General features: G+C 47.2%; 4 protein-coding genes across 4 annotated transcripts; all 4 read left to right on the forward strand.

Annotated features, from left to right (window-relative positions):
- The first annotated feature begins 16 nt into the window (after window positions 1–16).
- On the forward strand, window positions 17–3,725 carry HD556DRAFT_1375326 (uncharacterized protein). The gene is made up of 14 exons (XM_041303072.1): window positions 17–76; window positions 142–213; window positions 273–314; window positions 365–822; window positions 882–1,100; window positions 1,173–1,355; window positions 1,419–1,615; window positions 1,665–1,869; window positions 1,924–2,084; window positions 2,143–2,239; window positions 2,294–2,473; window positions 2,528–2,725; window positions 2,781–3,116; window positions 3,169–3,725. The coding sequence occupies exons 4-14, from the start codon at window positions 367–369 to the stop codon at window positions 3,613–3,615; spliced, it is 2,679 nt and encodes an 892-aa protein (XP_041159566.1). The 5' UTR covers window positions 17–76; window positions 142–213; window positions 273–314; window positions 365–366; the 3' UTR covers window positions 3,616–3,725.
- An 805-nt stretch (window positions 3,726–4,530) lies between these two features.
- HD556DRAFT_1479561 (uncharacterized protein) lies at window positions 4,531–6,443 on the forward strand (the record flags this gene model as incomplete). Its single annotated transcript, XM_041308597.1, has 6 exons — window positions 4,531–4,664; window positions 4,728–5,177; window positions 5,233–5,358; window positions 5,464–5,490; window positions 5,543–5,671; window positions 5,724–6,443. The coding sequence occupies exons 1-6, from the start codon at window positions 4,536–4,538 to the stop codon at window positions 6,441–6,443; spliced, it is 1,581 nt and encodes a 526-aa protein (XP_041159567.1). The 5' UTR covers window positions 4,531–4,535.
- Window positions 6,444–6,808: 365 nt separating this feature from the next.
- HD556DRAFT_517873 (uncharacterized protein) lies at window positions 6,809–7,046 on the forward strand (the record flags this gene model as incomplete). Its single annotated transcript, XM_041310842.1, has 2 exons — window positions 6,809–6,858; window positions 6,916–7,046. Coding segments are annotated over 2 exons (181 nt in total), but the record flags the coding sequence as incomplete, so codon positions are not given.
- Window positions 7,047–9,320: 2,274 nt separating this feature from the next.
- Window positions 9,321–11,281, forward strand: HD556DRAFT_1375331 (uncharacterized protein; the record flags this gene model as incomplete). The annotated part of the gene is made up of 5 exons (XM_041303073.1): window positions 9,321–9,352; window positions 9,439–10,116; window positions 10,172–10,444; window positions 10,498–10,585; window positions 10,633–11,281. Coding segments are annotated over 4 exons (1,530 nt in total), but the record flags the coding sequence as incomplete, so codon positions are not given.
- Between the last annotated feature and the right edge of the window lie 1,676 nt (window positions 11,282–12,957).

Consider the following 12,957-nt stretch of genomic DNA (forward strand, 5'->3'; position numbering starts at 1 on the left):
TCTTGTGCAAAGAAAGAAAAGGAACGGCTGGAGGACGAGGAGTTTGCTGATATAGTTCGGAAGGCCAAGAAGAAAGGTGAGTGCTCAAATCAGTCGTCTTTCAATCATGCACTCAATAGATAGTTGATATCTGCCATACAGAACTTCGAAGGCAGCGACGCGAGATTCGCAATAATCTACAACGTTTGGAGGATGCGCAATCATCTATTGCAGGTGGGCCCTTATGTTTCAATGATAGTACTATGTTTCTAATTGTTCTCATCGCAATACAGTGAGCGCTACTGCGATCTGGGCAGATCCAGATCCAGATGTTGGTATGTTCAATTTAATTAGATTGATTATGTACTGAGACTGTCAATATCAGAGATGCAAGGGTCATCGCCTCGACAATACCCACCAGTGGACCATGACGCAGCCTTACCTGACTTTCACGAGGCCGATTTTGCTCCCAACGAGCCCGATCCTGGTTCCAATGAGCCTGATCCTGGTCCCAACAAGCCCAATCCTGAGCTCGATGATATTAAAGTCGAGTATCATCCTCACAGCCAAATTTCTTCCACTGTACATCACTTCTCTGAGTTCACCCGCAGCCGCATGACAGAACATACTGTGCCTCGTAACAATACACCTTGGGAACCCTTCCGCACGCGGCTAGACTTCGAAATAGCAGAGATTGCACTTGAAGCTGCGATGACGAAGGATCAAACCAATCGCCTTCTGGATCTCGTGCACCGATCTGCTAGCGGCAATGATAAGTTCACGCTGCAAAATCACGATGAGGTTCGCTCCCTATGGAACCTTGCTTCGCAACGTTATACCAGAGTGAGTATTGTCTCATGTACTAATACTAACATGATAATAAACTGATTATCAGTGCGCAGTTTCAGAATGATACAGTGTCTGTTCCATTTGACAGTGAGGTGCACGAATTCGAGATGCATTACCGCCCTCTCTGGGATTGGGGACTCGATTTATTGCGAGACAAATATCTCGCGCCTCATTTCGTATTCGATGCTCAACGTCTCTCGAAATTCGACGGAGAGAGGTTTGTACGTTTCATTGACGAACCATGGACTGCTGATGCATTTTGGAATGCACAAGTATGTTTCAAATCTTGTTTTATTGTTGTTTTAAATTAATAGTACAATGTCAAACCGTTGTAACTGTACTAGTCCCAGCTTCCCTCAGATGCGAAACCACTGGCATACATTCTTTATGCCGACAAGAGTAAACTATCGTCATTCGGGACCCAAAAGGGCTACCCAATTATTGCGCGTATTGCCAACCTACCTGTTCACATTCGCAACAACAATACTGCCTTGGGAGGTGGTCGCGTCGTCGGTTGGCTGCCCATTGTCAGTTGCATTGACAAGCTTGTTGGGTTAGTATTAGTATTGCTAACTGCCGTATTGATTTAGATTGTCGAGAATCAGGAACATGCGAAAAAGAAGAACTACGTCGACTTCAAAAATGCTGTCTGGCACACGTCATTTTACCAGCTTCTTGCCTCAGTTGCGCAGCACTCGAATACGGGTTATTGGTTTGAGTGTGGAGATGGAATCCAACGTCGTCTCTGGCCTGTTATTTTGATCTTAAGCGCTGATTATGAAGAACAGTAAGTACCACATGCATTTACTATTGTGAGGCTTATGTATAAATTGTAGATGTATCATGGCGTTGATCCGTGGACTTAAGGGAAAATTCCCGTGTCCAGTTTGCTTGGTTCCGCAAGACGAGCAGTCCGTTCTTGCTACCCACGAGTTTCGCACACGCCACCAATCTGAAGATGTACTTCGCACTGCAAGATTGAAGCCTTCTGAGAAGGAAAAAGAGGCTCATCTCAAGGCTTTCTCGCTCCGAAATGTTGAGGTATGCAGTTCCTGCTGTGATATCTATCAAATACTGATGTAATTCAATTGTTAGAATGTCTTTTCGAGAGTTCGTCACGTCGACGTTCATCGTGCACTTTCTTTCGACCGCCTTCACACAAATGAGGAAGGGTTATGGGGCGATCATTTGTGGAAGGAAGTTAAGTTTTGGATTTCAGACCTCGGGCGCGATGCAGCTGTCAAACTCGACAAAAAGTATGTATTGTGATTACCATGATACATTGTTGCTACTTCTGACTCAGCGTCCTACTAGTTTTGATGGACTTCCGCGATGGCCTGATTTAACACATTTTTCGTCTGTCGTCGCAGTGGATTTCACTGATGGTACTGTTCTCGGGGATCTGTCAAAGGTTCATGTGCACATTATAAGCGGTTTTCGGCACTAACACAAACTTACTATTTAGATGATTGTCTTTGCCGCACAGGATATATTTACTTCGTCCCGCTGTAAACTGGGACACTTACTCCTTCGCTGCATTCGCCACTACATCGAGTTTGATATCTATGCCTCGTTAGAAGTGCATACAGAGCATACAATCGCAGCTGGGAGGTTGGCAGTGCAAAAGTTCTCAGAGATAATGGCCGTAAGTCACTGTATTGTTCTGGTTTTCGATGATGATCAGCTGACACATCACTAGGAATATATTGCCCAATCACAGCCTGAAACCCTCAAAAATTGGAACTTTCCAAAGAAACATTTGGTCTCTCACATATTCGACGATATCATATCGAAAGGTGCGACATGTAACTACAGTACCAAACCAAATGAAAAAATGCACGGCTCGTTGCGAAAAATATATCTTCAACGTACAAATTTCAAGAACGTCGCTTCTCAGGTTTGTTACTTGTAACTATTTGTCATGCAGATTCAGACTTGTTTTATTGTTACAGATTCTGCACTATGATGAATGGCTTCTGACCTCAACATCTATGCGCACTGAACTCGATGAACTTGACGAGTACTACAAACGAAACACTTGCGACCCGGAGACTCATGAAGCGCTGGACTTGGATGACACTGGGGAACCCGAATCTACTACTATCCATGCTCATTTAGGTTCGAGGCAAGGCAACCACTCGTTTTCCGATATCATGCTCTCGCACGGAACTGACAGGGCCTTCACCAACTTTCGGATGAAGCTAAATGGCTTCTTAAATGGCTTTCTACCACAGCACAATATTCCATTGCCGGATGGAAAGTGTATTCACCTGCGCACAGAAGATATGGTATGCTAATTTACTTCTCATTCAATTCATTATACTAATACACTACTATTAGATAACAGTGTTTCATTTCTTGCGTGTCAACTACGAATCAATAGTCGACTGGCGCCTGCACCGAGATTTACTTCGGTGCAACCCGAAGTTCTATGGATTGCCAAGGTATGACTGCGTCATCGTGAAGACTGCCGACAAACCATTTTTCGCTCGCCTCGTGTACATGTTCAGCTGCTTGATTGGCAACACTGATTTCCCTCTCGCGCTGATTCATCCTTATGATGTTGGTATCGCCAGTAGTCGTCGAAGGCGAGATAATGACATGGGACTGTGGCGTGTGCGAGCCAAACCTCGCATATCCTCTGAAATCATCTCTGTCCAATCGATCATTCGGGGTGCTGCTCTCGCAAATGATCCGGAAACAGACGGAGATTACTTTGTAATTCACACTGTAGATACTGACATGTTTCTTCGAGTCAAGGCTCTACAAGATCAACCAAGCACTTGATCCACTACCGCTTTAATACTGGCTTGAGAGCCGCAAATTTGCTCCTGTAAGTAAGCCAGGTCCTGCCACATCCCTTTGAGAGCGACACTTCACACTGTCCCATATGCCCAGGAACTGACGAGACCATTACCTATTTGACTGCCCACAGTACAGATGCAAACGTCACATATTCGCAAGCACCGTCCGACAAAATGCAACATCCATCACGCACATACTCACATCCAAGAAAGTCACACCTCATCTTAACCACTTCGTAAATAGCACCGGCCGCTTCAAACCTACATTTGGTGAGCTGTAAACTTTGTATAAGAAAATATACTAACAAAACATATAGATATACCATACACCACTCCGTGACATAATCCCCATCATCATACTCTTCGTCGAAAGCGTTTTCTCTAGTCCGCTGTCGCATTATGGTGCGCGAGTCTTAGTGCCATGATGGAAAGCTCGGGCAACCGAACAACTACCATGTTGATGTCTAGGCGGTGTTAAGGGTATCTTGGAGCACACGCTCTTCAAAGGAACTTATTTCCCAACTTTGGTGGACCATCAACTGTGCTAACGTCTATGTCGGTTTCCAGGTCCAGCCTGCTCTGATGGGCCTTTCCATGCACGGCAATTACAAACAGCCTTTCGTCAAACATTCTTCATTTTACATATGTAAGTGACCTCATTATTTCTGAATCGTAAGACTTTATCCGTCCACGTGTTGATGTGTAGATTTGAAACGTGTACTATCACACATCGACCTGCAACATGTTGCGATGATTATTATGTACGTCCTCATCGCGTGTAAATTACTGTTCAATTTAACTTTGTTGGTCGCAGCCTCATGGCCTCAACACGATTGCATAAAATGGCACCGACTGCGAGACGGACTTGACACCCTGCGACGACCCACCTCTCAACACCCTTCAATGTCTGACTCTGGTTCGAATTCGATATCCTTCAGTTCTGATTCAGGTTCAGACTCGGCAGATGAAGGCACCCAATGTCAGCCTGTGGCTCCACCGAGCAGTGGCGCCTCTATTGAACACTACCAACAGGTACGCTTGTGCTTTTGTTCGTATCACATATTCTAAATTCTAACATACTTGTTAATACATTAGTATATCAAATATCTCCAGCTTCAACAAGGGCAGCTCCAGCAGCGGAATGCATCTCTGAATGAGAGCAATGGCATTCTGGCTGCACAACAGCTGAAACGTTCTCGTAAACGCCCTCAAACATTGTCGTCTAGGGTATCGTCAATGTCGCAAACAGCATCTGCGATACTGTCCGCATCAGAATCTGCTGTCTCAGCTCCTGCCTCATCGACGACGAATGATGTTGACAAGCTCATTTTAAGCCTGGCGAAAAAATATGCATTAACTACCGAGATGTTTCTCCCTGACAAGGTTATTTTTCAAACAGACTGTCCTGATCCTGCAGTCGACTTCTCGAATCCAAATCGTTATGCGAAGAAGTCTACAGCAAAGGATGCACTCGTTGCTGAACTCTATGCGTCCATTGACCACACGTTGCACGCTCAGATGCGAACAAATGCATTCTTCAACCAGGTGCGCAGTTTTTCTCACTTCAAGGCTTTAATATTATAATAAATACTTCAATCAGTTCGGGAGCGGAATGCAGCAAGCTCGCTCATCATTTCTAAACAGCCTGCGTACTGTTGCAGGCGGCATCTTCAACATGCCCAATGAATTTTTCGTTTCGAAATACGACCGAACTTCCCTCTCACAGGTCACAGACTGATCGGATGGGAAGCAGGCAAAGGCAAGGCCTATGATATCTTCAAGGCGCCCATACTTTACCCCGATCATATCGTGAACGAGAAGAAATCTTCAGGAACTGGATAGTCATCGCAAAGGTAAGGTCAGTTTATACTAGTAACAGCGGATCTGGCTACTCATATGTTGCTTTGAAGGCTATGAAGGTTGCGGTATGCGGAAAGATGTCATTGTATTCCAAAGCACGTGGCGGACCACCTTCCTACGCTAAGATGTGGAAGCTCACAAGCTGCACTCCTGGCCTGATCGCATTTAGCGTCACATCGGTAGGGTCCCAGTCATGTCCTGTAGATCATATTCATCCTGTCCCCAGACCAGGAATTCTCGGGTGATGGAGTTGGTGCCATTTCCTCGATCGCGTATCACTCCCTCTTTCAGACAGTCAAGAAATTCTTCGTTGTTAAGTGGAACCACCAGCGCATCAAATCGGTCGTCGAGCAAATCAATGGATACGTCTTTGATGGTACCGTCAAGACGCAGCCATCCAATGACACTCAGTGCACCATGGAGCAAGTCACTGAATCACTTGATCGTGTTATGGCCGCGCTGGACGCCAGTGATTCAGACTCAAACGATGATTCAGACTCATTGGAATATGTTAACTTGCCGGTACAGGCAGCTAACATCCATCCGACTGTAACTGCAGCTGCAGCTGCAACCATTTCAACCTTGCAACCTAAGACAGCCGTTGACGCTCCCCAACTCGAAGCCGCAGTCCCGCAACCCAAAGCCGCAGTCCCGCAACCCAAAGCCGCAGTCCCGCAGTCCGAAGCCGCAGCCCCGGGGCCTATCATTCAAGTTGATACTAGCCTACAACCTTCCATTTCAACTCCGTGTTTTTCAACTCCTATGGCACCATGTGTAGAGACTTTGGTGGATGCCCAGGGTCAGAGCGAGGACGTATCACCAGCTATTGGGCTTGTTACTATTGCCAAACCTCAGGCAAAGGCATCCAGGGGCAGGAGGAAGCCCAAGAGTCAGACATTGGCCAGTGATTCTACCACTATTCGCCGCTCCTCACGTCACGCTGTAGCATGATACTTCTGTCTCCCTAGTATTGCTATTAAGATCTGATCACACAATCACTAGATTCTAGCTCTACTGTAATCCGAGTGTTTGGGTTACCTATGTGTTGCTCCTTCGTACAGCTTTTGCAATCTCACTGTGCCTTCATCCCAATGCCAACCCAACGACGACCTGTTTGTGTACCGGATACAGGCAAAATTCTCTCTTCTTAGACTGGCGCCTCAAACCCATCACCAATTCTATCATGTCGTAGGAGCGCCTGTCTTCCAGCGCGAAAGGTCGAGTTCAAGCCTCGGACAGATCGTGAAGATTGCTAATAACAACTAGTCGTGAAGGGTATGGACTCGTCCGAGTTGTGGAGGTGGTGAGTCCTGGTTGCAACTCCTTTGTGGAGGAAGGACGATGAAGGCAAGACCGTTTGCAACGCGTAAGTTCTCATTTGTTGTTCCTTCTATATTCGTACCTATCTCTTATATACATACAGATGCGGCCTCTACTATAAGCTTCACGGCTCTGCTCGTCCCATTAGTATGAAATCCGATATTATTTGGAAGCGCTCTCGACACGACGCTCGTGCGCAGCACTCCTCCCTCACCAAGCCCCCAAGCGCATCTAACATGCCTGGCACTCCTTCCGTTATGGAGGAGACAGTTTCAGAACGGGTTCTGGTGCGACAAGCGCAGGTACTTCTTCGTCTTCGCGGCGCAGCAGCATGGACTCGTCTGTCCACACAGTCGATGCGGGCACTGTTGTGCCACACCCGCCACTATACTACCCACCAACCCACCATGAGACCCGCACCCGCCATGGGGGTGTGGGTATACCTGCGGGTGTGGGTGCGGGTGCGGGTGATGCTTGCGACACCCACGGGTACACCTGTGTCATTCCCTAGTCGTTGGTGGTCGTTGGCTCTCTCGATCTTGTTCTCTCGCTAGATGGGGTTCATGCCGAGATTTTCACGGTGTTAGTAGTTGGCTCTCTCAATCTTGTTCTCTCACTAGAGGTCTCTGGTCCGTCATCTTGAGCTCGTCAATCACTTGTTGGTCATGTCTGAGTTCGTTCTTGCAGCCAGCAAGAATGATGGGAATGCCAGCACAGAAATGCATCACCTCAAAAATCTGCACATTGTCCAGAGTCGGTGAGTCGACAGCAAAGCAGATAAGAACAATATGTCTTGAACTAACTGATAAGATCTGAAGCGGTCATAGTCTTCTTGCCCTGCTGTATCCCATAATAGCACATGACAAGCTCGATGTGCTTTCCGTCAAGCACCATCTGAATCACTGACGATAGTGAGCTTCCTCCTTATTTCAGCCATTATTCAAACATAGAAAGTAGGATTGCATGGATATTGCATTACAATGAGTTTGCGGCCATTCAGATGCCTATAGTAATACATGTTTGTCGCCAATTTAGCCCTTTTGCTATGATTATTTCCTAACATGGTAATTTATTTTATGTCATTGAGTTTATCATTGATAGTGCTTAGGTTGACGATTCAAACTCACTTTTGTTCCTCAATGTCGACGTCCATGTTCCCATCTGGTCCTGGTGCCTTCAGCCTCCCCTTCATCACTCCAACATAACCTTTGCTGCTCTCATTTTGCTCCAGCAACTCAAGGTACGCTTGATTTTAAATTGCCCGTTTCCCTTCTGAATCCATTTCATCTTTTTTAGACTGCATGTCCAGAATTCTGGTGCCTTCAACCTCCCCGTCATCACTCTGTGACTTTTGCTGCTCTCATTTTGCTCCAGCGACTCAAGGTGCGCTCATCACTCTGTTACTTCTGCTGCTCTCATTTTGCTCCAGCGACTCAAGGCGCGCTCATCCGTCTGTTACTTTGCTGCTCTTGTTTTGCTCCAGCGACTCAAGGTGTGCTCATCACTCTATTACTTTTGCTGCTCTCGTTTTGCTCCAGCGACTCAAAGCGCGCTCATCACTCTGTTACCTTTGCTGCTCTCGTTTTGCTCCGGTGACTCAAGGTGTGCTTTGTTATATGTTGTCCGTTTCCCTCCCATCTCATCTCTTTGCCTGTCCAGAGTCGGTTGCGCCCCCCATCACACCAAGCATCATCACTTAGACCCTGTTACTCTTGCTGCTCTCGTTTTGCTCCAGCGACTCAAGGCGCGCTCGTCACTCTGTTACTCTTGCTGCTCTTGTTTTGCTCTAGCAACTCAAGGCGTGCTCGTCACTCTGTTACTCTTGCTGCTCTCGTTTTGCTCCAGCAACTCAAGGTGCGCTTTATTTGTGTTACCTATCTCTTTTCGATCTCATTTTTTTGCGTGTCCAGAGCGCACTTATTCTATGTCGGTTGTTGGTCATGAGCAGGCTTTATGGTCCGGGCAAGTACGGAGGCGAGGGGAGTCATTTCTGTTTTCACCATGCATATCATAATGTAGATTAATATTTGTCTCACAATAACAATTGATATGCGTTGAACATTCATCACCACCTTGCTGGAATGATTATCACGACATTAAGACCTCAGTTGACAACCTTACAATGTGCATTCAGACCACAGGGCCGCCATTAAAATGCCCACTAATACTCGGTGGGTACCATTAAAATACCCATTGATATTAGGTTAATACTTATTAAAATACCCGTTATATCATCATGTTCACGTGCATTAAAATGGCGCGAGGTTCATTAAAATGCTGACTGTTTGATCATAATCTATGGCAATGGGTCCGCGTCGTTAGACCATTTTAATCGATTAAAATGCCGTAAAAAAAGTTCCGACAGACAACTCAAAATTAGAAGACATGAACAACATGCGGAGGGATCGCATACCGCAAGAATCCCAGCGTTGTAACTTGTCATGGTCCAGGAACCTGCGCCAATACTTGACTACATTGGCAGCTACATGATTGGCGGTGGTGGCTGCTGACATAAAGTGATTTTTCATACACGTGACTAGGCGCGTCGCGATCGAGTTCGTTTATTTCGTGGCAGTGCTGATTTAACTGGTATAACAGAGTATAAATACAGCGTGCCTACTACAAGATACGTCTCCCATTTCCCGTCCTCGATTTACGTGCATTACTTTCTTCACTACTCATTCTCAACTTCAACTCGCCTTACAATATGATTTCCGCTATCTTCGACGGTGCCGCCCATGTCACCGTCGCTGGGTGCCTCGGAGCATTCTTTTTCAAACACACTGTGGTGGATCGGACGTCCAAGGCCATCAAAGAAGCAGAGAACGTCACCGCTGGCCTGGTCATATCCGAATTCTGTATTTCTGTCGCGGTACTAGTTCTAGCTTCCAACGAGACCGCCCGGATACTCCTCAGTAAAGATGGTCAACCCCCTCCGAAGCACAATTTAGCCAAGCTCAACGCGCCTCTCATTTGCAACAAAGTGTCCGATTTCTCTACTGCAGCAGACTCAATTTCAATCGCAACCGAACCATGTAGCACTCCGCCGTCCGTATCAATCGCAACCGACTCTTGCAGCACTCAGCCAGACGTAATAATTTCACCGAATCTAATCGCAAACGACTCTTGCAGCACTCAGCCATCTAATACGTGTTCTACTTTATGCACGCCAATACTGCCGACTTCGCCGGTTCCGAACACGAAGCGCCTCTCAATGGATTCTGACACGACTCTCGTCGATCATCATGACGACTTCATGAAGGACTTCTCTGGCGTGGACCTTCAGGAAAGGAATATCCTCCAGGTATAAAGTCACACAGTCTCCCCATTTTTATCGCTCAATGTTTGAATCTTTGTAGGACGACAGCGACTGTTCCAGTGGCGACCTATTGCAAGGCACGAAACCACTCGCGATCGATGACTGGAGTGGACCCTCTCAGCGGACGCAAGTCCAGCCAATCACCCTGGAGGACGGACGCCTGACGACCACCGACGCTTCGCTTCTCGTGGACGCTTCGACTCATACGATCGCGACGCCCTCTCTTGGCAGCATCCCAACTCAGATCGTCTCGCCTCAGCTGAAACCCCCGGATACGAAACGGCATCATAATTTCCGCCCGGGAAGACACAAGGTATGGACATGTTCGTTGCGAAGCCAAGTGCTGCACTCACCGTCGTTTGTTAGCGCGAATCTAGATCTGCTCGCTTGGCCGCTGCCCGTGGCAGCATCGAATGCACTCGCTCCAAACAACAAGAACACGCTACTGCGATCAGTGAGTGATTTCCAGTGACGTTCACTTCGTTTGTTGATTTAAAGTAGATGACCTTGAACAATTGCATGACGATCTCCTCGCCGACCAAACCGCTCTCGTCGACGGCTGGGCGGCTGCCATGGCCCAGCTTGGACTCCCTTCTATGCTGTCGCCTACACCACTGCTTCTGGATCAGAAGACGCCTGAACCAGGAAATTCGATCGAAATCGTTCAAGACAGACACCTTCACTACTCCCGAGGTCCCCTACGACCAAATCCCGAAGATCCGCAATGGCCTCCCTCGCTGTCCCCTACGACCTGGAGCTTCATGCCCGCGAGGTTGAAGGCCACCGCTGGCCGCGCACAAACTATGTCTTCGCGCCGCCCGGTTATACCTGCAGTCTTCGACGTCGGACGTCCCCTACGACCAATCCCGACACAACCGCAACAGCACAACCGCCTCCTTCTTGTCTCAGAACACTTGGAGTTGAAGGCCACCATCCGCGGTTCGCACATACGTCTATCTCAAGTCTCTTCTCTTGTCTTCGCCATCGTGTAAATGGCCCTCGATTTGTTTCTTTGTCTTTGCATTTCATTTCTCTTACCGGTATCTACTTCGCAGATCATGGACTGCCTGTGACTTATGGACACGTCTCCCTTTTATCGATATGTACTCAGCAGATGTTGAACTGCTCATTTATTTTGTAACTTGTAGGCACGACATGCCTTGTTTCTTTTACAGTACGGGATCATCTTTTCATCCACGATTTATCTCTTAATAATGTTCGTATATGTACGATGACGAGTATTAATTATCGGTAGTTTGCAGTTCCTGATCTGAATCCGATTTTCTTCACATGATGCGCTCTCTGAAAGACATGCCTGAGGTTGATCAAATGAAAAGTAATGATTGGTTTTGGACATGGATCAATAGCGCAAGCAAAATCTAGCAAAGAGATCAATTAGGGTAGACGCGTGAACCAAGTCAAGATCATGGTGGCTCCTAGCTTCCTAGCGGACATTATTATGAGTGCATGGTCAAGATATAGGCAGCCATGCGAAATTCCTTATTCCCCATACCTTCATCGGATGCGAGCTGGCAGCGAGGGCACCACCTGGAACAAGCTAACATCCCTGTTTAGCAGCGCCAATACAAATTTTCTGGGACTCGAATCGCTCGATCTCTGCACAAGAATTGATTATCGGGGTGAGGTTTTTCATTTTCCGTGCTAAATGGCGACGTGGGCATGAAAAATTGGTCGTGGTGAGCTCGGGTTTAGATTGATTCATCTCCGTGCCATTCCATATAGTTCGCAAGAGACATTGTCATCGCTGGTCGCTCCACAACAAACTCGACGATTAGAGTATAAGTCCATGAAAATCCCTCGTATCATGCTTGATCTCATGATTCTCATCGCAGGTGGATCTGGAAAACCAGTTTACTCAGGCGATCAATCTCATGATGATAAACGCTCTGCCGGAACAAGTGTAAGATTTTCGGAGGGAGTAATATAATCACAGTACCTCTAGACTCTAGGCTAGTGTCCTGATGTCCATCAAGTAGCTAATAGAAGCCGTATCTTTAATCTGTGCAATGACTCGATCATGTTCGGATGCGGTCCTCTTGAATTCTCCGTTGCGCTGCCGCGCTAGCAAAAATGCACTAAAAGGCTGTCTAAGGCGAACAATCAATCGCAATGCTCGCGAGTGAGAATCCGCATAAATTAGCTCAGTTTGTGCAAGAGGTGAATTGTGCGATGGAGATTGGGGGCACAAACCAATGTTCCACACTACGTGCATCGTCCGCAGGGTCATGCAACCCAAGGAGATCGCGACTCCATGGACGGAGAAGCAAAATTGTCTGCTAGGCAGGCGGTGGCCGTGCCGGGATGAATTTGTCTTCTGTGGTGTCATTAAGCCCGTCTCACATATGTGTCGTGGCCTCGACTGGGTCTCAGCCTGGCTTGTGTAACAGGGAATACGATGCACAGTAGATGCAACCGGTGGTGCGCAAAACGGTCACTGGCACAAGTTCCATTTTGTGAGTCAAGCTTGAAGGATGCGACGCGAAGTTCTTGGCAAGAAGTTCTCGAGAGGGCGAATATCGAAAAGGCATGACTCCTACCACACTTTATTGGATCTCCTTGCTGCTGCCAGGGTGTTCCACAGTTTCGTCGTTACGTCACATGAACCAGTGCAGCTAGCACTGTTCCACCAGGAGAAAAGTCCAGCGAGTAGATCCAATTGGAATGGGCTCAGATTTTGGTGAGAGATTCTCCAGCTTTTCCGTGCCAGATTTTGACCTCTTCGCCTTCATAGTAACCGCCTGCCATCAATTGCCCATTTCGTGATACCGCCAACCTCTACACCTCACTAGTACGATGCCCTTTCAT

This window comes from Suillus plorans (assembly GCF_016647745.1).
Source record: "Suillus plorans strain S12 chromosome Unknown HD556scaffold_32, whole genome shotgun sequence".
NCBI lineage: Eukaryota > Fungi > Basidiomycota > Agaricomycetes > Boletales > Suillaceae > Suillus > Suillus plorans.

Excerpts from the sequence above, each read along its gene's own strand:
- HD556DRAFT_1375326 (XM_041303072.1), top strand. The coding sequence starts at position 367 with ATGCAAGGGTCATCGCCTCGACAATACCCACCAGTGGACCATGACGCA. Across the intron at positions 1,101-1,172 it reads ATGCATTTTGGAATGCACAA|TCCCAGCTTCCCTCAGATGC; the intron begins GTATGTTTCAAA and ends TAACTGTACTAG. Across the intron at positions 1,356-1,418 it reads TCGTCGGTTGGCTGCCCATT|ATTGTCGAGAATCAGGAACA; the intron begins GTCAGTTGCATT and ends GTATTGATTTAG.